This window comes from Electrophorus electricus, chromosome 2 (genome assembly GCF_013358815.1).
Source record: "Electrophorus electricus isolate fEleEle1 chromosome 2, fEleEle1.pri, whole genome shotgun sequence".
NCBI lineage: Eukaryota > Metazoa > Chordata > Actinopteri > Gymnotiformes > Gymnotidae > Electrophorus > Electrophorus electricus.
In genome coordinates, this window is record NC_049536.1 from 6,768,197 (window position 1) to 6,794,907 (window position 26,711).

The 26,711-nt window shown below is 37.3% G+C and overlaps 1 protein-coding gene across 2 annotated transcripts in view; it reads left to right on the plus strand.

The window, feature by feature from the left end:
* Nucleotides 1-794: 794 nt before the first annotated feature.
* Nucleotides 795-26,711, plus strand: part of grm8b (glutamate receptor, metabotropic 8b) — an 83,121-nt gene continuing 57,204 nt past the window's right edge. The window contains exons 1-2 of one of the 2 annotated variants that reach the window (XM_027020741.2): nt 795-854; nt 1,991-2,755. In XM_027020741.2, the coding sequence (XP_026876542.2) occupies nt 2,258-2,755 (498 nt within the window). In that variant the 5' untranslated portion in view covers nt 795-854; nt 1,991-2,257. Of the gene's footprint in view, nt 855-1,990; nt 2,756-8,208; nt 8,285-26,711 lie in introns of those variants that run through there. The other variant, XM_035523807.1, reaches the window with a different exon arrangement.

Sequence of the window (26,711 nt, forward strand, 5' to 3'; positions counted from 1 at the left end):
TCCACTTCAAATACTATGTAACTGTAAAATGCAGCTGTGGTTCATCTATGGCAATTAACATGATAAAAATGTTATAATCAATAGTTATATTCAAACTACCTAGGTGGCATTTTAACTGAAATATTTTTACCTTCTATGCGATTAAATATTAGAGCATTTTAAGAAAATTCTCTCTGATAGAATTTTGCTAAAATGGCACTTGCTACTGCACGTAGCATCATCCTCAGTAATGCTGTGCATTAACTATTTTAAACAGTGTGATCACAGGTAGAAGTAAAATGTAACTTCTAAGAACTACCGTCGTTACTCACTGAGTAATTTTAATCTGAAACCTGTAATTAACACCAGATGGCGCAAACACATTACTTTCTATGTATTTATTAATTTATTTTTACAAGCGGTATTATGCTTGTTGCAGAATACCACTGCAAATCCAAGCTCGCAGTTAAGATAATCATTTTGCACAGCTGTTATGCAATTTGGTTGTATTAATGAGTAGACGCAGTGAGGTACGAAAAACGTGATATCAGCCACTGGCCTCAGCCAAATGTATGTTTGCCGTCAAGTATCATCTTTTGGCATTCCATTTAAAGTGGATAAACTGCTTTTGCCAGCATACATTTTGTGAAGATGTATTAAATAATATTAGTTTTTTTTTTTCTTTCTCGAGCATAAAGGAAACACAAAGAAGCCACACCAAACATGTGAGTGGGAGTATTGGAGAATTCCGCTCTGAGGACAGGTGGTGCGCTCTAGCGCGCTGCGCTTTGTGCGCTGTCCTTTTCAGAACCAGAGCAGAAGCTCGCGCAGTCCTCTAGCAGGCGGGAAAGGGGGACCGGAGCGCAACCACTGAGGTAGCTAATTGTGTAATTTATGCCTTTTTCACTGTATATATATATTTTGTAAGTAAAGCAGTTAAAGTATTGCAAAGTATAACAATGTATTGGAATTTTCTTTGTTTCGTTAGACTGCAATTATGGGTACACAGATGTGAGTGTGTGATAGATGTTTCTTCAGACAGTAGCTTATGCACCATTGGCATTGACTAAGGTGCTATTTCTCTTTATGCAAGGAATGTTTTTGGAAAGGTGAATAAGATATAACGTTTCCCGTGCGGGTGCAAAAGATTTCCAAACTCCCGTGTTATAGTAACTATTGAATTAAAGCTATTATAAGTGCAAGAAGCAAGCAAGGAAACCTTCCTTTTCATCTTGATACTTAATGAAGATCGGTTGTGAATATATTTAAGGTATTGTACATGGGTCAAAAAATTGTAATATCGATTTTAAAATAATATATTACGGGGTTGAGTGATGTGACTTGCCTGCGCAATGAGCTTTGGACTGATTCTTAAATCGTTCTTAGAGAATCTTCAGGATGTCAGTGCGCTTTTTTTCTTGCAGAGATGTGAGTCGTCATTAACGCTCAAGTCTCGTGAGCAGAAGCACATTTTAATGTTTCTTAATTTGTGGTCGAACAAACGAGTTTTTAGTTAAATTAATTCCAGTGACTACAAGGATGATGCATACAAGTATCTACAGTAGAATACATTGGATATCATTATGGGTTTGCAAAAAATCTTTAAGTAAAATTGTGTGTGCGTGTGCGCGCGCGTCCGTGTGTGTACGTATGAGTGTGCGTGCATGTGTGAAAAGAGAAAGAGAAATCTAACACTATTTTACTTATTTTCTGAACTGAGAAGGCACTACATTTATATCTAACTGATGCTCAAGACTAAAAGCTTTAAGAAATGTGAATTTATTTGCATTATTGCATCAACACATGCTCCATTGTAGTTTTGTAGTCTGTGTTTGTTTAAAATGCAGACAACAGATTCCAGACAAAGATTTCATGGTCATTGGGTGTATATATCTTTGTTTGTACATGTGTATGTATTAGTAATACTAAACCTAATACACATATACACAATAATAATACACATTTCTTGGTGATAATAACTTATTTCTTTGTTCTTCTGTTTCTTACACAGGGCCCTTGTGGTCTGTCTGATCTGTAATGGCAGTCACTATTATTAGGTATATGACAGCCTAATATACCGCATCTTACTCACAGATGAAGAGAATGATCACTTTGCTTCAGGACCTCTCCCTGCAGAGCTCTGCTGCAACACTGAGGTGTACTGGTGAATCCTTTCACTTTGTACACCCTTTTCATAGTGACCACGAGCTTCAGTAACTGCACCCACTCTAGCCCCACTTCTGCTCACTCACCTGCTTCCTTACTTACCCTTGTCGTCATGGCGACGTGGCCCAGCTGCCTCTTTATGCTGACAGTGGTGACATGCTCCTCCACCCAACGCCTGGATCCACTCACACCCCCAGCTCCTGAGTATGCCCATTCCATTCGAATAGATGGTGACATCATCCTGGGGGGCCTCTTCCCAGTGCATGCACGAGGGGAGCGAGGTGCCCCCTGTGGGGAGGTGAAGAAAGAGAAAGGCATCCATCGGTTGGAAGCCATGCTCTTTGCCATTGACCTCATCAACAAGGACCCTGACCTGCTGCCCAACGTCACGCTGGGTGCACGCATCCTGGACACCTGCTCGCGGGACACATATGCCCTAGAGCAGTCCCTCACCTTTGTGCAGGCACTCATTGAACGTGACCCCTCCGATGTGCGGTGCGCTAGTGGAGAGCCTCCTATCTTCGCCAAGCCGGACAAAATTGTAGGTGTGATTGGTGCTTCTGCTAGTTCTGTCTCCATCATGGTGGCAAACATCCTGCGGCTGTTTAAGGTGAGCTTTTAGCACAATCTGTAGATGCAAGTTCTACTAATGAAAGATTTCCAGGTTACTAGGTACTAGATAGCAAGCAATTTACTAAATCAAATTTTAAAAGATTCAGTATATCATTATTAAGCAATCTGTTTATATCATTATGTAGTCTGTTTTGATCTCTAATCATTGGCCCCTCAAGACACTAAACAGGAAACAGACTCCACTAATGATGATCAGTGCATTTGGTTTGGATTAATAATGTGGTATGCTGCACTTACAATATGTGTGTGCCCTATTTGAATCTAGATAAATTTAAAATGTTCTGGTCTAATTGAATTGCTATTATTAGATCGTAAGAAAGAGCGGAGTAGTTCTCCATTTGGGACTCAAAATGCTGTTACCAGGTTATCTTGTTTCATGTCTCATTAATAATTGAGTGTCTGATACATGGACTATATTTAGCTTGCTTGTAATAGGATAAACAAAATGGGTCCTGGGTTTGTTAGATGAAGGAATTTACTATTGTACTCAGGAATAACATTTGAAGCATACCATGACTATCTGGTAAAGGGGATTATTAAAGTTCAGATACATAGTTTTAGTGCAAGGGAGATAAATTCAGGGTAGGAATTAATGCTTTTGTGTCGTAAATAAATGTGGAGTGTTGCTGTTAATCATATTAATAGTTTGGGCATGTCAGATACCTGAGATTGTTGAGCAGTAGTTGCAGAAACATTTCTCCACCATAGTAGTGCCTGCTCAGTGTAATAGGCTGTGATGCAGTTCTATGGGAATAGGGTGCCATAGGCAGCTCTGGTAAGAAGATTATATCTCACTCCATATATACTCATACTCATGTGGTGTTCATAGGTCTACTGCATGTTTACAGGCTGGGCAGGCTGCTATTCTTGTTGGTTTTTATTTGTTTACTTAAACAGCCATATAGCATAGACCTTAGTTTTTAATTTGTATTTTATTACAGTACCATGTCAGACCCCTGAGTCAGACTCAGGAATTGGATACTGGGCTCATTTAAGTTCACGCTTATACAGACTAGTGTGCTTTCCTTCCTAGCTTTATGCAACTAATCAGTGGTTGGCTCCTTTATTTAATGAAAGTGTGCTGAATACAGATCTCTTCATACATTGCTTGAAGGAACTTCATCAGACCAGCAAAAGTTTAGATATAAGTTATATAAATACGTGCCATTTCCGTGTTTGTAGAAGGAAACAGAATGTTAGAATGTGTTTGAGTTGAACAGGCAAACCTAACCCTTAATCTCTGCCATGGCCAGCTTCTCTCTTTTTTTTCCTGCTCCATCTGGTGGGGCAGAGGCACTTACATTTTAATCAACACTCTGCTCTGCTCTGCGTCCCACTTCTGCGTTTATCATGCCAAAACCCAAGTCACTCTGTCTGCTTCCATTTTTTTTTTTTTTGCCACTTCAAGTCTGTTTTGTTTACTTGCGTTTCTGTGTAAGGCAAAAAAGATTTTGCCAGAATTTAAAATTATCATTACAATTCCTTTTTATATATGTACAGCAATGCATTTCTAATCTTTTTCCAGGTAACCTGGGATCAAAGCAGTGGATGAAAAAATTATGAAAAAATAACATTTATACTTTTAAAAAACAAGTTGACACAAAATGGGCAGTGAGGTGACAGGGTGAAATAGACTGTGAAAAATCAGGCAGATGTTAAACAAATTAATTTGCCTGTTGCTTACTTGCTTATACTTAATCAGAGATCTAAGGCACAGGTTCAAGTTTTTTGTACTGTTATGTCATGCCTGAAATTGAACGGCTAGACAATGATAGAGCACTGATGGTGTACAGATGTGATGAAGGCGTGTCATACTCACTGTTGATTAGAATAATAGAGGCTCATTTTTACTAAAACACCTCAGTGGCCAACTATCTCATATTCGTTTTATAACTGAGGTTGTCTGGTTTACTTTCATACCAAACTCCTGGCGAATAACATTAGGAGGGGACAGAGGTTAGAAATGTGAGGGCCTTATGGAGGTCAGAATCAGGAGATTTTATACATTTATACATCCTTTTATGCATTTCAATACCCCTCAAAAGCACAAAGTTTAAAGCTATGATTTGCCAGATAATACATCAGAAAATACAAATAAATGTCCAGATAAAATCATTGTGTTAGATCCTGTGGCACTGTAATGCGTTTGCCAGGCTCCTGCATAGTGTCTTGTCATGTCCTTGCTGAATTGTTTAGGGCATTTTTGGCAGTGTACCAGAATTAAACTCACAGAAATGTGAGTTTATTCTGATATATAAGCACCGTGTGAGGCGAGCTTTTTAATCATCTGCGTTAGAAGCTTGGAGCTGTTTTCCCCAACAGCCCCAATTTTGTGTTTGAAAACTATTTGCTCACTGATTCGGTTTATATAGGATTCTCACCATTACAGCATACTTTGCTAGTTCGGTCAGATATTATGAACTGTAATCTTTAATTGTTTTTTTGAATCACTAAAAGCATGTTGGATGTGCATTTGTGTATTTAAAGTATGTATATGCACTTAAGGATTCAATTTACTAGCTCAGATTATAGATGCTTACAGACCCCATCTATGTTTTAGAAACCTTGTTCCAGCAGATGTCATTCTTAAATCTATAATAGGGCCATTGGGAAAGTTGGAGATCTGCAAAAAAGAAAGTAAAGTAAAAGAGAGACAGTTTGAAAAGTCTTTGATAATTCAAAGTAAAAAAAAGAGGAGCACAGTGTTTGTTCTCAGCTGCACAAAGCTTCAATTAGCAGTATTCCTACTGTGACACAGTCTAAATGAAACAGGCTTCGGAATAGTTCGCTTTCTTAAAAAACATTTATGGCAGACTTTTTTTGTTTTTTTAATCAAAAGGTTTGATAACCATGCATCTTAGAAGTCAAGGTAAAGAACTGGTCAAAGGTGCCACTTGAATAACCAAATTTGTTTCATTCTGGTCATCACTCCCTGACAAACATTCAGACATCAAAACAAAACTAAAAAAAGTAAAAACAAGAAAAAATCTTTTTTACTACAGCTTGTTAGAGAGAAATCCTGCTCAGGTGTGCAAATAAAAATTCTCACCATTTCACAGCACATTCATGTATATTTGAACAGCCACTCCGAAATGTGGAGTATTTGAGTGAATTATTCATGTGAGCAAAGAAAAAGAATCAACATAAACCATTTGAGTTAATGAGTGTTTGTAATGGTCACCTTAGTGACAGGCCCCACCTTAAGGGGCACACTAATACCGCCATTATGCCACAGGGAAATTGGCTAAATCTGAACATACAAGACAAATCTTCAGACACGATCCTGCATAAGTGGACAAGAAGATGTGAGCTAAACATCTGAGTGTGTGACGGGTGTGTGTTATATTAACATATCATTAAGCACATAAACTTGCTAGATTTGTCATTTGGTTACAGAGGTATTACCACTCCATTTCCCCATTATGCTGTCAGATTGAATGAAACATTGCACTGCAGTCTTAATCAATACACCCTCTCAGCTTTGGTGCAGAAAAGGAAGAGGGGAAAATTCATGTTTGCCCATGTTACTAAAGCTGTCAAAGCAGCATACTTGCTTTCACAGTTCTACCCTGCTATTCTAACAACTTTGAAGAGAAATAAATGCACAGTGTTCTTGGGTAAAAGATGTTTGAGTTGATGTTGAAATTCAGGGACTGTGAAGGCCACTGAAGCAATGAAAACATACTGTCATGTTCCTGGAGCACTTTAGTGATGTTACATTCCTTGTGTCAAGAAGGATTATCATGCCTGAAGTGTTTGGATGTTCTTCATTGAGTATCAGGGACCCACATTCCCCATACCATTAAACTTCCAGTGTTGGCTTGGACTATAAACACCAAACAGTATGGTTCCATAGACTCATGTTGCTTTTTATTCCTCTATCAAGATATAAAAGGAACCTGGTTTTATCCAACCATGCAACATTTCCCCCACTATACAATTCTCCAGTATGTGGTGCTATTATTTCCACTGGAGATGCCTTTTTATATTTTCAGCTGACATTGCCCCCTGACAGGGTCTTCAGCTGCTGTAGCCAATTTGAGACAAAGTCCAATAAGTGGTGTGTTCTGAGATAATATTTTGTGTTGAATTCAGAATTGATTTGCCTGGATGTGGCCTGTCTGTGTACCCCTATGATCCACAAGCTGTTCACAGGACTGCCAATCATTGGAAATTTCTTGATTTTCATATCTCTCTTGGTAAAATGTAAACAATTTATGCATGAAGTTCCAAGGCAGATGTTTGGAAGATGTTAAAATCATCATGCTTACCACCTTGTTTTTTGCTCAGTTCAACACTTAATTACACTCGTACTGATGTTAGGAAATTAGTTATAGCACCTGGCGTCACCTGACATATGGCTCGCTGGAATGTTCAATTTCTGTGAAGTTATTGGGTATACCTAAGAAATCTGCATTTTGGTATATATATATATATATATATATAAAAAAAACTTTGTGCAAGCTACATCCGTTCAGGTCACAAGACAACGGAGGGACGGGGAGGGGTGTGTGTGTGTGTGTGTGTGTGTGTGTGTGTGTTGTGATTACAAAGAATATACCTTTAACAGGAAAAGCTTATTAAGTGAAATTGAACCAGCCAGTGAATTTGGCAGTGTTCACATAACTGATAAGATACTGAACTGACTGCAATGACACAAGTTGTGCAGCTCCTTCAGTGTGTGTGCTGTGACTTGGTAGAAGGGGGGACCGACATATTTTTTTTGATGTCATGAGTGTCAGTGGTAGCAAAGGCCTTACGAATGTATGAATTTCTTGCCTGATGGCTATCAGTGGTATTTTAACAAGCAGATCAGTAGGCTTTATGCACAGCTTGACCAAATACTGCAGGGCATACAAGGCAAACTGATTCTAAAATGTAGTTTTTTGTGCCTTCAAGCTCATGTTGTACAATTCAAAATTATCCCTGAAACACTGCCCTGCAGCTCCATGTAAATCTAGATTCAACATGAATCCTACTGCTTTATGAAATTCTCATTGCTTCAGCAGACTTTGTTAGTTCACTTTAAGATAAAAAATCTGATATCATTCAGATGCAGTAAGAGACAGCCAAAATACAATACATGTCACATAGGATGAGATTGCCAGCTCTGCTGGTTTTCATGTTGGAAATGGCAACAGCAACTCCTGTAGGTCTCAATAAATGTATTTACTTTGTCCAGTATTCAGTTTATTGTGCTACCACATGTCTCATTTTAGCTTGACACATGGAGTTTTTTTTACTAGCATACTCTTATTAGAAACAAAGTGGATGGTGAGTATACATTTATTATTGTGGTATATTTATTTCATACTTATTTCATACATTTATTTTATTTTATTTTTTATAATTTGTATTTATTAATTCATTTATTTCCATCTTTTGTTTCCATATTTATTTCTCCTTTTCTTGATGAGCTGAGTTCTGTTATTCAGAGTGTTTTGGTCCACCCACTAAGTCCAAATAGAAGACTCATGCACAAGATGACCTTGACTGCACCACAATGGTAAGCATGCTTTCTGCTTATCTCTTCTTGTTTAGAATAGGACAGCACACATTTCAGTGTCATGTTACCAACCAACCAACCAACCAAGTCCTACCAGTGTATGAACTTGAAAGTAGAGTGTCAAGTAATATATTAATATTGTGCTTTAAGTCTGCATATGTTTTTTTTCATCTTGTTCAAGTAGGCTCATCTAACACAAGTGGAATGGAGACCACTGTGGTTTGGTATCATCAATTCTAAAAGACATTCTGGACAAATATTGTCAATACAAACAACTTTGATAAGATCTCATGGTGGCCACTTATGTACTTCTGAAAGTTGTCTGACCTCATGGATGTAATGTGTGGATCAGCATGCAAAATTAATTACACCTCCTGAGACAATCTTATGTCCCAGAGGCCACACTAATGAGAGCAGTTCCTGCTTCTAATCGGTCAAGTGCAGCAAAACATATGCCAACAGTAAAGTAAAACAGAGTTGACAGCATTGGTAAATTATGTATGTAAGTTACAGTTTTCCTTCAGTACACAAATACACAAATTTATTTGGAAAGCTTTTGGTTGTCTATTCATATATGAACAGCACTACATTGTCAGTTCCAGTATATTTAGTGCCCATGACCCTGGTTTAAGGTGCATGCTCTTGGAATTAGTGCAATTAGTGGTAGGAATTAGGGTTGTGAAGTGGGAGTTGAGTATACATTTATATACATATTAAAATGTATTTGCATACATTTAAATACATAAATGCTGTTGTGTATGTATTTATTATTAGATCTGCTTTTTGTTTTTATAACTATCTTATTAATTTTTCACATTTATTTTGTTTATTTATTTATATATTCCTCTTTATTGTATTTACTTTGTCAGTACTGATAGAGAGGTTTTGTGTGTGTGTGTGTGTGTGTGTATGAATACATGTATATGTCTGCATTTGTGGGTATTCAATAAGATAATGGCCTTGTAAACAAACAAACAAACAGCTAAGTAAATCTTTCTGTTTCATCTTAACAATTTTATTTTACTTTTGCATTGGTAGTAGGATGTGAAATCTAATATGCCTCTACAAAACCTCTAGAAACTGAAAAATATGTTGTCAGTGATATGAGGCAGAATGATATTACATTTAAAATTCCTTTTTTTTTAGTTTGTGAAATGTAATAGTTTCACCCCAATATATGTGACATCTAAATATGTATGAAATCTGAGAGTATGCCTTATATCAATTATTTGCGTTAGACCATCCTCTTGCAGTCTATTTTTCTGAGATTTAAGAAATACAGACTTGAGTTAAGCAGCTGTTGGACCAAGTCCTATATGTACTCACATATATTCTCGATAGTTTTGAAAAACAGTGACCATGTGCAGAAAAATAACTTCCTCAATGTCTTTCCTCCAGCATTACAGCATAAGGCACAAAGTAGAAATGTGCCTCTTTGAGAGACCAGTCCAGAGTCCTTTGGCCCTTGTTGTGCCACCACTGATATTTCTGGCACTTGTAATACAATCTGATGGGGACAAAATAATTGGAAGTGTTTGCTTAGGCCTGATAAGGTGTGAATGAGGTATTAGCTCGCTAAGTATAAATGAGGCTTGAAATTCAATTTCTAAGAACATAGTCCATTTAACCCCTCAATCATGAGTCATGCCTTTATCCCTGCAGCCATAAAATTTGGTGATAGAGGTAATTTTCTCAGAAGCTCTCTTTTCTCTAGGGATAATTAATCAGATTATTGATGAAAGCAACAGCATAATTTGTTAGCTAGGCATAATGCATTTAAGAAGCAGAGCTCAGTGCATTGCACTGATCACTTACAGCACTTCCACTGTAGACACTTAATCATTGTTTAAAAATGCATGATGCATGATGCCTTTTTAACAAGGTCATAACAAATGTGAGCTTTGTTTAGATGTCATGTCAAATGATGTTGATGTTGAGTGGTAATTAATAGGGGGATGTGTCTTATACCGTATGTTCCTGTAAGATGACATACCAAGTCATGAAATATTTTAAAGTAGTAATGTTCTGAATGTTGTATTTAGCTAACTGTGTAAATTTGCTGGTACTATGAACCCTACTCTATGTAGGATTCTTAGCATTAAAATCTATATAATGCATAATTGTCATTGTAATTTTATATATATATATATACACACACACACACACACACACACACACACACACACACACACACACACACTCTATACCATGTGCAATCCATAAGACATGTAAAAAGCATGCATAGTGCTTATCGGAGTTGGCTTAATGGAATTCTGCTGTTGTGGTGGAGCACTGCGGATTTTTAATACATAATGCTCGATGCATTAATCATGTTAAATTTCAAACATATGCAATCATGGTGTAAAGTTAAACAAGGATACATTTAAAACAAAAACTAATAGCCCCATTTTAATAGCACATTTGACATTTTATGGTTCTGCTTTTTTAGGTTATATTTACAAGGCATTGGACAATTAAAATCAGTTTAACATAACCCTGTGTTAGGTACTATGACCAGACAGTTCATCTTTGATATGATGTCCTACAATATTATCAGTGTTGGGACCACAGAGGACTTGAATTATCATACATATTATTTTAAGGTCAGTACTTGGTGTTGGGAATTGCAAGGGGCATGAGCTTTCTTCAGGAGCCATGCAGGATATACCACAGTAAATGGGAGCTCCATTAAAGGGGAATTACACCGCAGAAAACAAAAAATGAGGACAGTCATGCAGGTCTTAAGGTACAGTTGTTTGAGACTTGGAAATGATTATGAAATAGAAGACGTGGGGTTCAATTCTTAAGGGAAGAAAAAACACAGAGCCTCACTCCTTGTTAAGATTTAAACAGTTTTGTCAAGTTCGTAGAGGCTAACCTGTACATTTAATCCCTGGCTTGTGGCGTATAAAGGACTTTCTAAGGTGAAAAGGAAAACTATACTCAGTGAATGTGCCTTATCAATGACCCTCTGTATTTATCTCAAGGAGTAAAATGTTTTTTTTAATTTTGCAACCAGTGTGGACACAGTCCACAAAGTGATACAACACTCAACAATATAAATACTTTAAAAATATACATTTAGAACATGAGAATGTAGATATTCTGAGCCTCAGAAAGAGTGCTAGGGCTTAATTAAAGCTGTTTTATCCAGTAAAGACAGATATTGCATAAATATCACTTGTTCACATTCCATTAATAGAATTACACATTTGATTTGAAGTTTGATTGGGTATATTTATTTTCAGGAGTTCAGGCTCATATAGGTAAGTCAGATGAGGTTGGTCTTTAGGTTTGGGCCTGCATTAGTAAACTACAGATTGAGCTGGCTATTAAAACTGTAAGATCCCTGATACAGATTTATATTTCTAGGGTTTTGTAACAGTTTCAATCCAGTGAGGTGCATTACTGTCATCTACTGGTGAAATGTGTATCCCTGAGATGAATCAATACTATACATAATGGCTGTTTGAAAAGCTTATGTTACATGTTCTTTGTTAGAAAAAAGGAAACTAATCACCCGTCTGATCAGTATTGTTTTCATTTTCATGTACTGCTACTTTTGCTCAAATACACAAACATTTTTAAAGCAGTAGTATAAAAATATAAAGATAACTCATATAAAATAATGTTTTGTCAAACTTGCTAAAACTGTCTCTGTCATGAAAGATAATCTGTGAAAAAATCAACATCTTCTGGCTCCACCTAGTCATCCTAATTCCATTTGCAAGAATCCATTGCACCCGGTTCAAAACAACTAGTCAGAGCCAGGAGGAATGTCTTGAGTGTCAATCACTGCGAATGTACATGCATATGCTCACTCGGTCAAGCGCAAGTCAGTCAGTCAGGAACTTCAACAATTTCGTAAAACAATGGTGCATGAACAGCCACTATCAGTTATGAAAAACTGCCTACCCCACCTTTGCCAAAATCAACTTACATAACAAATAAAATTAAACAGAACTTGACAAATGAAGAAAAGTAATTGAAAAAATAAGACTTAGACTGAGTCTGAGATAAAACATTGGTGCAGAAGTTCAGAGGTGGAAGGAGCTACGGAGCCTGAAAGGATTCAGGACCGATGACGATTTAGTCACAATTCTACCTGACAGGTAGCTATCGATCCCTGTTTGATTTTTTAATTTGATTTTTGAAAAATTTACAGAAAACTTTCTCACTTTTCTGTGATGTTACAAACATTATCTTGTTTTCAGTGATAACGCTACATTTTTTTATTGGGTGTTGCTGGAAGAGCCCAGGCAGTTGTATCATTTATTTGGTCTTTCTCTTGATATTTATGTGTGTTTGTGCTCTCACACTGAAATGTACTTATAAGCGGTTTTGTGCTCATTTACCACTACTCATGACAGTTTCTTTATCAAATAGGCATCTAAGCAATTAAATTATTGTGTGCTAGCTATTCTTTTACCAAATAGATATTGCTGTAGATTAGTTTTCCTATGTAATTTATTTCTGCTTGTTGGGCAACAATGTTGACATTTCACAACATGCACAGTAGCGTCCTCTGCAGGGGCGGGCTTTGAAGGCGGGGCTAGAGTGAAGCAGAGAAGGGGGAGGGGCCTGGTAGTTGTACTCTTACCGACTGCAGCTTTAAAATCAAAAAGATATGAAGTTAAAAATGAATGGTAAAGTGAAATAATGTAATAGTTTGTACAGTTTTTGTAGTTTCTAATGTCAGGCTTGTCAAGAATTTGTAAAATGTTTATTTGATTACTTTCTGAATGATATCTCTCGCAATCTTGTAATCTTTAGGTCAAAATGTAAATTACAGTACATTTGACAAAAATATCAAGTCATTGTTATTATTTTGCAGAGTGGATTTTGGTTGTGATTTAAGATATTTAGGAGGGGCTTTGGTGTGCACAGCTAAAAGGTATTTGTTGAGCACCGTGGACTATGTCATTATGAATAGTCATACCAACAGAGAGGCCAAGAGGCTAAAGAGAATGACCACACAACAGCATTATAAAGTGAAGCCTGATCACATTGTTTGGCAAATGCACACAAGGAATCCTCTGACTTCTTTTCACATAAATAAAAGACTGGCCTCTGGGGTGCTGTTTTGGTGTATATAGAAATTGCTAACCTAAAATGAAATATATCTTGTGCCTCTCTGAATCTAAACTACAGTGGCTACATGTGCTGAACAAAATACTCCACTGTAAAGGGGAGGAAAGTGGTCAGATCGCCCCAAACTGTTTGTATTAAAAGCGGAAGTTAATATTTTGCAATTCTTTATAGATACATTTATAATATTGATAATAGATGTCTTACATAATGATATATAACAATTTTTTTTTATTATTGGGAGGTTGGCCTCCCCTGACATGCCACCTCAAATCAAGTCCTGACTATATAAAATTTCTCCTAGAAACTACCTTAAGATTGCCTATAATCAAGCCTTTTCATTTCATTTAGAAAGCAGGTTTTCTATCATTTATGTAATGTACGGTCAGGTCATTTGCAACTGAAATCCCATTATCTTATTGAAACTGTCTTTGGTATAGATCAGCTGTGCTCATGTGTCTTTGTCACATTCACCTTCAAGGTTATTTATTTGTAATTATTTGTCTTTTTATGTTTGCGAAATTCAGATCATGGGCATGTACTGTGTATCTAGCAAAACAGATTAAGGTTGATGTCAGGGGTGATTTTATTAACACTTTGCATAAATTGTGTTTACATGCTGCCAGTTATGACTAAAATAGATGCTCCCAGAATAAAAGTCTCTGTGACCTAAGCTGTGTAATCATCAGTGAAAAAATGAAATGAAATATTTCAACAAGGTACTAACCAATCAGGAAACATATCTACAAGAAGCCTCTCTTGTTATTGTATAAGCTATCCATGCATGTCTAAAGAAGGATGGAGGATGTGGGGTTGAAGGAAGTGAGTGGACTTCTTCAGTGGCGAGGACTAGTAAAAGTTAGCAAGAATTTTGAGAAAAGGCATTTTTAATCAGCAAGACTTAATTTAACTTATGTCTTGCTGATTAAAAAACCCTGACCAAAAACATCTGTGTGATGCACTGAACTACCAAACAGTTTTAAGGGGGAAAAATCTAAGATAGCATTTGCATGGGAAGGCTTTTAGAGAATAGATCTTGAGAACATGCACTGCATGTTGTCTGTATCTGATATACAAATGTTTAAAAATGTTTTTTATTGTTCATGGAAAAAAGGTTGTATTTTTTCTGAGGTTCATAGAATGTATATCCATATTTATCTTTATTATCTATAGTTTATAATAATTATGTAATAAGAATTAAGCAACCATGAGATCATAGGTCAATGTAAAATCAGTCACATTCTATGTACATAGTTCTGAAAGGTTTAGTATAGCTTGGTTATTTAACTACTTATTATATGGTGGCTAGTATGTTGGTTGTACTGGCTTCAGATGTCTTATGTCCCTTCACCTGAAGGGAGGAGGTGTGGTTTAGGCTTCAGTTATGTGGATCAGAGCTTGCCTAAGGACATGCAATCCAGTGATCTACAAGTTATATACAACATACATCTTTAAGAAAAATTAATGCCATTTTCAACTCACAACATTCAAACAAGCATGGGGCTGAAATGGTTTCAAGTGAGTAGTTTTATCACACGTTCTGTTTATAATGCCTTATCATAAAATGGGAATAACATCACAGTTGTTGGGGAATCTGCTGCTTTAACAGTATAGATTATTAGTGTTTTGTGTAACCTATTAGAGTTTCTTGGGAAGGTATACATACACACACTATATGACCAAAATTAGCTAGACACCATCATATCTATATGCACTTGTTGTACATCCCATTCTAAAACCATGGCATTGATATGGTGTTTGCCCCAGCTTTGCAGCTATAACAGCCTCCACTTTTCAGCAAAGGCTTTCCACAATTGTGCCAATTTAGTCAAAAGAGCATTCTTGAGGTCAGGCAATGATGCTGGATGGGATGGCTTGGCTCATAATCAGTGTTTCAAGTCATCCCAAAGGTGTTCAGTGGGATAGAAGACAGGACTCTGTGCAGTTTCTCCACACCAATCTTATTCATCCATGTGTTTATGAACTTCAGTTTGTGCACAGAGGCACAATCATGTTGGAAATGGAAAGCACATGAGTTTGTATATGGAAATTTCATGGATATGTGCTTGATTTTATACACCTGTTTGCAGTGAGTGTGACTGAAACACCTGAACTCCATAATTAGGACATTAAGACCACTGACAGGTGAAGTGAATAACATTGATTATCTTGTTAGAATGGCACCTGTCAAGGAGTGGGATATATCAGCAGTGAGTGAACAATCAGTTCTTGAATTTGATGTGTTGGAAGTAAGAAAAAACTGGCAAGCGTAAGGATCTGAGTGACTTTGACAGGGGCCAAATAGTGATAGCTAGAGGACTTGATCAGAGCATCTACTAAATGATAAGTTTTGTGAGGTGTTTCTGATATGCAGTAATTATTACCTACCTACCAAAAGGGATCCAGGGAAGTACAATTGGTGAACCGGTGGCAGGGTAACAAAAATGTTAATGCTGGATATGATAGAAATGTGTCAGAACACAGGGTACTTCACTGTGTATACCACCAAAAGTGCCTTATAATGGGCATCATGACTGGAACATGGAGCAGTTGAAGAAGGTGCCCTGGTCTGATGAATCATGTTGTCTTTTACACCATGTGGATGGCAAGGTGCATGAGCGTCGCTAACATGGAGAAATGGCATGAAGATGCACTATGGCAGAGCAAGTGTGATGCTCTGAACAGTTCTACTGAGAAACTTTGGGTCCTGGTATTCAAGTAGATGTTTCATTGATATGTACCACCTACCTAAACATTATTACAGACCAAGTACACCCCTTCATTGCAATGGTGTTCCCTAATGGCAGTGGCAGTGGTTTGTGGAATATGAGTTCAAGGTGTTAACTTAGCCTTCAAAATGCCCAGACAGACATCTGTGGGATGTGCTGAAAAAACAAGTCTAATCCATGGAGTCCCCATCTTGCAACTTAATGTATATTGGGTTGTAATGGGACACAGATGTCACGGTGCGGTTCACACCACAGTTTGGGCAACACAATTCGGTACAAGTTCAGTACAACAGGAAAAAAAACAACATAACCTCTCAAATGCATAAGGCTAGGTTTCTTTTCATTTCATTTTGACAGTAAGTAGTGCAAGTTACAGTTTGTTCCACCTACTGTTATATAGTCCTCCTGAGTTATTTGGTACAGCCTGTAGAGTATAATGCTGTAAAATGTATACAGCAAAAACACACTTTCGCATGGGTCATATTTTTATGTAGGGCAGATTAAAAAGACAATAGTTCACAATTGGCTACAAAACTGTTTCCACCTCTAGTTTCACTGTCAGTTTTTGTGTTTGCTTTAGTGTCTTATGTCATGTATTCTGGATTTTTGACCCAGGAATGAACTATGGTTACTGTTTATGGATTTGCTCAAAATAAAGCTCATAAAGCTAGCTCTTCTCAGCATTTGCATCTGCACTTCAGTCGCTATGCAATGCACATAGATAGACAAGAAACAACCAAATGGCAAGGATCATATACAAGAACATGTGCAAGGCATATAAGATGGACACCTGCAATTCCAAATGAGAGGAACTGCAGAGTGGTGGAGAAGAACATGCCTAAAATCCTGTGGGACCTCCAGACCCAGACACATAAACAAGTAGTGACGAGCCAACCAGACACTGTGATATTAACAGCAGTGATAATAGATGTGGCAGTCCCAGGTGATGGAAACATCCAAAGGATGGCATATGAAAAGTTAGAAATATAGCAAGGACTGAAAGAAGAAAAAGAGAGAATGTGGAAGGTTAACAACAACACCAAGGATGTCCCAGTGGTAAAAGAGGCATTTGGGGCTACAAGCCCCAAGTTAGTGGCTCCAACAGATTCCAAGGAATGTGTGTGTGCACATGTTTGTGTGTGTGTGTGTGTGTGTGTGTGTGTGTGTGTGTAATACAGGCCAAATCTAATAATAGTTCATACTGATTACATAAAGGTTTTATATTTTTCAGTTATTGGTCAAGTGGCAATTTTAAAAACAACAAGGTTACTTAGTCTTGCGCTGTTAACTGTATGAAGTTAGACATGGCATTGGCCAAGGAAATAATTACAATCCACACTCATACAACCATTACATTACTGCACCACCAGGACACAAGCAGTCTGACACTGTAGCTGTTCCACTTTCTTTTCATTTAAAAAAAAGTTTGTATGTCCCTGCACCATTATACACTACTCATACTGACATGAAGCAAGTGAGAAGTGGAAAATAAGTTCTACATCCAGACATTTTGGACCATTATTTGGATATGTTAAGCAAGGTAAACTAGTGTGTGTTCAGTATGTTAAATAAGATACCTTTTCCATGCAACTGATTAGGAGATTTATTTCTAGACCTGCTAAATGACTGCAAAGATTATTGCAACTATGCAAATAAGCATAAGAGAAATATTCATTTTCTGCAATGTTGTGATAATGCTCTCACTTGTTCTCTGCTGTCTACAGGTGGGCTTAAAGCACACCATGCTGTGGTGGTCACAGTCAGACACTATTTGTGCACCTGCACTGCAGCATAGGAGCATCAGATGGCTTGGAAGCTTCTGGCTAGAGTCCAGCAATTACCACACCAGGGGGCTCTGTTACACTGGCAGCAGTTATAGCCAAACCTAATGAGCCACAGCCATAGCAAACTGTGCTTCTGCTCAAAGACATCCAAACACACTCTCAACTCCTTTTGAGGTGTGGGGTTATATAAGAGCAAAACTATGCAGAAAGATGCAGATATGTGCAGTCAGAGTTTGACAAGAATGTAACTAAATGCAAGAGTTTGGTTGGCTGGTTGTTATTACACCAATAATTATAACTGCAGTTACACCATGCTGTGTGGTTAGTTACTTCGTGTGACTCTGTGGAAAATACTCACATATACAACATGGCTGTTGCTTAGAGTGAGTATATTTCATTTGCAATAGCATTACCAAAGAAAGTATTCCTCTCCTCAGGGTTCACGAATGTCCAAGCAGAGGTGACAAGAGGGTGTTTTGTTATGATGACGACGGAATGTTTTTATGGTGCCCCAGAGGTATTGTTCCCTGCGTATATGTGGATTCCAGTTTGAATCTTGAGGGCTGTATTGTTTACAAGAATAATAGTACTTGCAATGCAAATACTTTGGAAGCTATGAGTTCATGATTTATCATTGCTAATTCTTTTGAGCAATTATCTGAATTATTATATTCACCTTAGTTGCAAAATGCTACAGACACAGAAGTAATTGCTTATGTCATAGGTCCATGTCATTAAAGCCAGAGTCAGGGTTTTAACAGCAGCAATAGCCTAACTACAGTGCTAAATGACTAAAATTCTAACAAAAGGAGCATTTTTTTCTCCTAAAAATCATTTGATTTCAAGATCCAAAATTTAGTGCATTTGCTAATACATTTAATGTTTATAATAAATAACAATAAGAATAACAAATGCTTTTGGCTCACTGTGGACTGTGACAGGTGTATTTAACAAAAGAACTGAAGTTGCATACTATACATTTGATGTAAATGGTTGATGCAATCTTTGCAAATTTGTAAAAGGTGCATTTGATCATACATTCCTGATATGTAATTTATTCTATAGCTGAACATCACCTCAAGAAACATTAAATGTATTTGATGATTGGTCTTTGGGTGACAGCCTATTCCCTAAGGTCAATGCAATTCACACATTAACTGTGGCATTATTCATCTTGTCCCATTTCTATCAAGAACAACACTCATGCATGCTGACTGCAAGATGCCCATTCATAGTACAGATCCAACCAGCAAGGGTTTTCAGAATCTACCCTGTAAGAAGGTGTATGTTGGGGGGCTGAGGTGGCCAGCCGGTTATTTGCCAGAGACTCAAAAATGCCAGTGCTAAGATGATTCCTTTGTGATAAACTGGAAACTGCTCACCTTGACAGGCTGTTTTCTTATGACTAAGGTCAATGAAGAAATTAGTGAAGAAATTAGTGACTTCAGAAAGTGCTAAAGTGGCCTAATTGTGAAAAAGAATATCCTAGAGCTATTCTGCAGTGACTTTTGCAGGCAGACTTCTGTTTACGTGTCTGTGAAAAGAAAGCCATCCTTTTACATTTAATTCCCTCTATTTTTGAAAACCCTCTTTGCATTTCTGCTTCTTCCTCTCATCATTTTTGCATTTATGTCTGCATTTGTCACTTGCGAATGCAAGTGAGGCCATGCTACGTTCTGTGTGCTCGCTATATGAATGTCAGAGTTATTACAATGATTTGCTCTTTATCAGTGAATGTTTTTTAATTTACAAGACAATGCTAAAGAGCATGGGATCTTTTTTACTTTGCATATTACAAACACAAAAATGCACAAGAATGTGGTGGTAATTTGCAGGTTGGTGATGGATGGTACTGCCTCCTGCCCTCTGCATCTTACATAACCCAGCCTGAATTGAAGGGAAACAGCAGAGCTGAGATTTCCCTTAATTGCTATGTCTTCCTTCCTTTCGTTGTGTTTTTTTTTTTTTTTTACCACTCATCCCAGGGCTACATTTGTAAATGCCAACCAAATAGCACAGTTGAGGTATACTGTGCCACATTTGCCAGGAATGAACTCTTGTTATTGCTCTCTTAGTTATGACTTAATTTTGACTGTTTATTGCTATTTTAGTTTTGACTGTATTAAAGCATACTACAGTTTTTGTGTGTCATATTAATTTGAAAAAAGACAGAATATGAGGAAACATGAATGCTTTAGCTTTCAACATTTCAACATTATGCTAACAGATTTGAAATGCTGATTATAGTTCATTGCAATCTGAAACATATGAATGGCTGTTATTTTCATATTGTCTCAGAGATCAACATGGCTGCCAGACATAAGGTTCTGACTTAGGTTTTTATATATGAGGATTGGTGTATCCTCTATACATTTTCACTTTGTCTCTTGCCACTGGTCAGTGTGCTAGCTCGGAACTTTGAGACCTTGTGGATATACTGTAAGCTAGTATCTGAAGTGAGCAAAATTTCCTGATGATGTAGAGGCAGTAGTGAAGGCCACCTCTTCTGATAATTAGAAAGTGATTGATGGTGGAGAAGGATAATATTTTTTTCAGGTATGTGGTCAGATAAATATCCATCTGAAAGGGAACCAGGGAGACATTAAGCAGCACACACACACAAATATTTCTTTAGCCCAAGTCCAGCATAAATCCTCTGTTATTAGGCATCTACAGGTAGGGAGCATTAGATCACACAGAGTGGACATTTGCTGTGACATGGTGCTTTACTTAGGTTTCTAGGAAATACCTCTCCACTGAGCTATTTCATACAGTGATTTTCTAGGCAGTAGAAATATACATTAGTATATCGGACAATCGGACAAAAAACTTGTATCTCAATTTTTTCAGTTTTAATTTTTATACGTTTAATTTTTAACGCTAGAGTTCTCAAACAAAGCCTCATAACGCCACATGAAATGGTGCAAACACCTTGTATCAACATTATATATAAACATATCTTTGAGAATAACTATGAAACACGTTCAGTGTTACCATAGTCTTTTGAAAAGTAAACCATGCAATTTTAATAAAAGTTCCATGAATGTATGCTATGTTTAGAGCTTTTTTCCTTCTCCTGAAAAGTTATTGTTTTGGAGATAGAAGGTTTTCACTTGTCAGTGACGATATAGTGGAATATTTGGTAGATTGAAAGCACAACATTGGGGCATCACTAAAAGGTGCAATTAACACCTGCACAGAACAAAGAGTCGCCATAGGCTGCAGCTACTGGAATCCAGATTTTTCCTTTATCACATGAAAAAAATATCTACAAAACATTTGTGATCATTCATATAATCTCTAGAGGTTATCTGATTTGCAGGTTTAGTAGTATAACTAGACAATTAAATATCTCTGTAGAGGAAGAATCCTTTGTTTGGCACACCATCCTTTCCTTAGCCGTGAGCACTTTTTCCATCTAATGAGATTGCTATGTTGCTCAGGGCTCCTAGGATTTTGTTCTCTAGCACACCAATTAGACATTTGCTTGCATTGTTCCTCATTATTACGATGATCTTGAACAATTAGTAAGCGCATGGCCATGGATGCTCTCTGAGTAGTTGTCCCACTTCATTTGAGCTACTGTTATTGGTGGCTGAAAGTGCATAGTGTCAATAAGCCATTAATTTTGTCAACATGCCAAAGCAAATGAAATGAACACTCAAAAGAGAGTTAGACATGCTGAAATTCAAAAATCTATAACATAAACAATGTATAGAAACTAATTTTCCCTTGTAACACACATACCTGTACTAAAATCATGACACAGAACTGATTGGAATAATTGAAAATGCAAATATAAATATTTTATAAATAGTATGACCAGGAGATTACAAATAGCATTATGCTTGCTGTGGCCTGCTGTACTACCAAAAAGTGCTTAGAAAAGCCTGAACTACTTGGGACTATTTGAGCCAACTCTACCCTTAAAATGGTTAAAATACCCAAAGTGCTTTGTTAGGCAATGAGCAAGTTAACCACATCACATGGGTTTGCAAGTTCTCTTTATTTAAATTGTACTGGATAAAATAGTTAACAAAGTGTAATGCCAACAGTACAAGCACAGAGCAGCTGCCACCTCATCATTAGTGGAAGGTTAAAAGCTATATACAATCAGAGGAGTTCAACGGTTACATCATTAGCAGCTACTGGTTATTAAATAACAGAAAAGTTAACAGCCAAAGGTGACAAGAGAGCTTCCACAGCAGAAATCTATTCCCCAGAATGCTGGGTTAGGAGAGACCCCAGCTTACCTTGTTCACAGACATCATTAAATCTTGTTCCCACACATAGTTGTCCCATCTGTGGTACACAGTGACTCTACAAGCTGCTCTTTCCCACCTGCCACTGCAGTTAAGAAACTCTGAACTATATGTTGTACAATCACTCACAGCAGCTGGCTGTAACAGTTTCCTTAGAGTAAAATCCCTTAACCTGATGGCACATCAAATCATACATCACCTATTAGTAAAAGCTTAGCTACTCACAATTTAGCTAGGCACAGACCCTTTCCACTGCGCAGGGCAAATATCAGAGGTGCTGGTAAATTTCTCCAAATCCCAATGTTCTGCTACTCTCCTGATGTTACAGCCTTATTCTGATCACTACTACTGCAAACTTGCCAAAGTCCTCAACACTGGAAAAAATAACCAGTTCTGTTGAAGGCCTTTACTCCCTTCCTCACACTGTTTGCCAATCACATCCCACATCCCAGGTGTTCTTTACTGCTTGCACGCATCCACCCATTTGCAAATAAATCAGTTAAGCCATTTGAAACTGCCTTGTTCATGTCACTGATTGAACACAATAAACACACTTTCTCCGTTGCACTAATCATGCATCTGGACACTGTAAATGTAAAAAAAAATGCAAAGATAAATAAAGCATGCATAAACCCACATGAACAACAAAAGAATTAGAATGAAAAAAGTACACATTGAAAATAAACATTTATAATAGGCATTTCTTAGAAGAGCATTGGGGACATCCATCTTTTATATGCAGTAAGAATACTTTGCTCTCATTCAAATGTTATATTTAAAATGATTCTGTGCTGCCCGTGGGAGGTGACTTATGACAATTCCATCAGTAAATCATCAGCTTTGCCTTTGAAAGAGTAATTCATGTTTGCTCCTTCATGCTGACAGAATCTCAGCGCAACCTTCTGATCCTCCAGGCCTTACCCTCATTATCACCCCCTTAAATCACATGGCCTCATTTAAGTTATCACTATTAGTCTTTACCCATCTCTGCTTACTAGTAAATTGCATCCCAAGTCTATTAAATTGTTTACAATAGTTGTGTAATTTAAATGATTTCTACCACTCCAACTGTTACACTTTAAAAATTTACCTTGGCATATTTCTATTTGAGGGAATATATAGGGGGCTGAAAGAGGCTTACTGTAACAGGGTTATTTTGTTGCTGAATTAAAGTTTTGAACTTCAAATGTGAAAATCCCACTAAAAAGCCTGACTAGGCTGTGCTGGAAGAGGCAGGCATATAGGACAGGAACTTTGCTGTCAACAGCAGGCAAGGGTGAGACCAATGACCGATTTAGAGTGGAAGATGCAGTACTTAAATCTTTCTTTTCTCTCTTGCCCTCTCTCTCTGATTCCCCAGTGGGTCTCACTGCAGCCTAGCCTTTAAAGGAACTGTCCAATGAGAGGCAAGGGAACAAGAAAAAATGGACCTCAGTAACAATAACAAAGCAGAAAGAATCAGCTATGTTTCTATATAATAAAGGTTTATGTCAAGAATGTGTGAGGATTTATTTAATATTTTGCATTTGCACAGTCGTTCATTTTTTCTGAGACAGAATAAACATTTTTTTTTGGTGTTTCCCTAAATTATACCACTAATGAGGATTCCTCACTGAAAAACCTCTTAGCACAGGACTAGGCATAATCATCATTTAATTACATTAATTGTTTTGTATATAGTCTCGCTCAATCTTAAAACCAAAGCATTAATTACCAGTGAAACGAAATTCTGAAACCTCTCCTGAGACACATTGTGTGCACTTATTTTTTGCTTGATCTGCAGACGTCACTTACATCCACACTTGCAACACCTTCCCCCCCCCTCCCAATAACCACAAAATTTCCAAAATTATCCTAACCATGCCGAGCTTAACATAGGCAGACACCAAATGCAAGTGCAAAAGATTCCCTCTGAACTCTAGCTGAGAGACATAGACAGCACCAAAAGCATGGTCCCACACCTCAGCTCAGACAGCAGTCTCCAGTGTGCACATGCTTTCAGAGAAAGGTGTGAAGCTGAAAATGGTGGTTCACATATGCATTGTGTTTGAGTGATATGGCACCAGCCTGAATGAGAATTTCAAAGCAGCTCAGAAATCAAAGACAAGATATATCTCATTTGTGGAAGTTACAGAGCATATTGATCTGTGTGAAGGTTTTAACTGAACATTCTAAATATTAATATAAACTTAAACCATGAATGACAATACCACATTCACTGTTATGATTGAAAGAGCAATATATGTGACTTCAACTGACTACTCATGTAGCTTTTTTCTTAGTTTATCCAGGCTAAAGATCAGTAGATGAATCTGAGACAAATGCTGTGAAAAAAAAAATTCTAAGCAGACAGGCAAGCCTGCTCTAATGTCTTCCTTACATGCATGGCAAGAAGGACACAGCCTGATGCAACATAGTACATAGCTATACAGCTGGATTTAGTTGTATCCTAAAAAAGAAGATGCTTTATTATAATAACCAAGTTCTTTCTTTGCAGTGGCACATAGAGCTAAATAAGAGGAATATTCTAAAGATGCCATCTATACTTTAATGGTGTATAAAATATACTCAGAGCAAAAATATATTTTCCTTTCCTGGTGTTTGTAGGCTTTAACTTTTGGCAATAGCTTTGATAATAACTTAATTTTGCCAGCTGGTAAAACAGCGCAAGCTTTCTGTTGAGGCGGGGGTTGGGTAGTGGGTGTACAGGTATGTGAGGCACATTTATCAGAAAAAGGTGGGGAAGGAGGTAGAAAATAATGAGACTGAAAAAGTATGAACATTTCTCTTGCTGAAAAGCAGTTTGTGTCCATCCCTCTTAGTGGAAGTGTTTAAAATAAAGGTCACCATAGAAGTTAATTAGTACTGTCTTAATGTAATCTATCAGTGCTGAGTTGCTTTGTTGCATTTGACAGCTCCATTATGGAGCCACACACAAAGAACTGTGTGCATTGTTGAGATTAGACAAAAGAGATAATAACAGGTAAACAAAATCTTCAAAATAATGAACACTTTTTGACTAAAGCATCACATTTTAATGCAGACATAGACTTGCAAGAATTACTAAACTATCACTTTAATAGTTACTATAAAGACATTTAAAGATAAAGTATTAATTACCTCTTTATACAGCATGACTACAATGTCGCATTGTAAGCTATATGAACTTGAAAGCCATCTGCTGTACCCAGGGGCACCCTCTCACATTCCAATCCCGATATCTCCATTCATTGTCTACCACCCAGAGTGAAGACATCTGGATGACCTCAGTATCAGTACAGAGTGAGTGCATGATTTATTGCTCTTACTTGCTGTAATCCTGGAGAAGCAAAACCATAGTCAAATGCTTCTCTCATCTGCACAGCTACTAATGATGGGCTTATTTTTCAGATCCTATTCTGCTGTAATTGGCACTGAATTCTACATTGCAATTAGTCTGAACCATATATAGTAAGCTTGACACTGTAGACAATTTAAAGGCCTTTTTTATTTGTGGTTTAAAGTTTATTTACTGCAGATATTCAGTTTAAAAATATAATAAAAGTCCTTTATATGTTATTGCAAATTTATGCAAATTCAGATTTCAATGATCCCATCCTTAAGATAGTACCTGTTTTTTAGATAAGAAATAATTTACTGAGCTTGGCAGCCTTTTTGACAAGCAAAACCAGAGCATACTGATTCATTTCTGTCCATTCAAACTAGTATTTAGTTTGATTAACTTGATTGCAGATTCTCACTGCCTCGGTTACCTTGGGAACTTTGGCAACACATAGATTTATGAAGAAAAATAACTTATTTGCAGGTGCGATTGGCCAATGAAGAGCAGCAGCAGCATGTAAGGACATACTCTTGCAGTCTCTGATATACTGTGAGTTGGCCTAACTCTTTATACAGTTCTAAGTGGAGGTGTAATTGATAGGTGAGAAATGGGGCTCCAGAAAGTCTAGACAGTTGGTGTTGATCCTTTAGGAGCAAAGCAGTGTCTCTCTTTGATAAATGGTAGAATTACAATGAGAAGACATCCTGCCTGAATGTGAATAGAACTGGGCAAAACACAAATATAACAATGTAAAGAAGCAACTATGATTCCCCTTGGATCAAACATTACAGACATAACATATATTAAATATACAAAATCATTCAACCTGTCATATTGCCCCTTCTCATGACTCTAAATAGAGTGAAAGGCTTGTTATGTCAGGTCTAGTGTTAACACATTTAATTTACAGCAGCAGAACACAATCTTCTCTTAACACATCAGCCTCCTCCTTTCCCCCTTGAATTCACATACATATATACACAAATGCTTGACAGTTCACAAGCTGATTCTCACATCTGTGCCATTTGTGTTTAAAAGATTGCAGTTTATGAGAATGTACTGGTGTACATGAGCAGCTGGTTGGTGAGTGGCATTTGTATTGCCGGCAGGTTCTCTGTCCGTCTCTTGTGCTGAATGCCGATGAGCTTGGCCTCTGGGGCTCTGGCCGACAGCCTGGCCTTTTGGCTGAGGAGAAATCAATCAGACCGTCAATTGCCTCCAAAGAGGCATTATCCAGCCTAC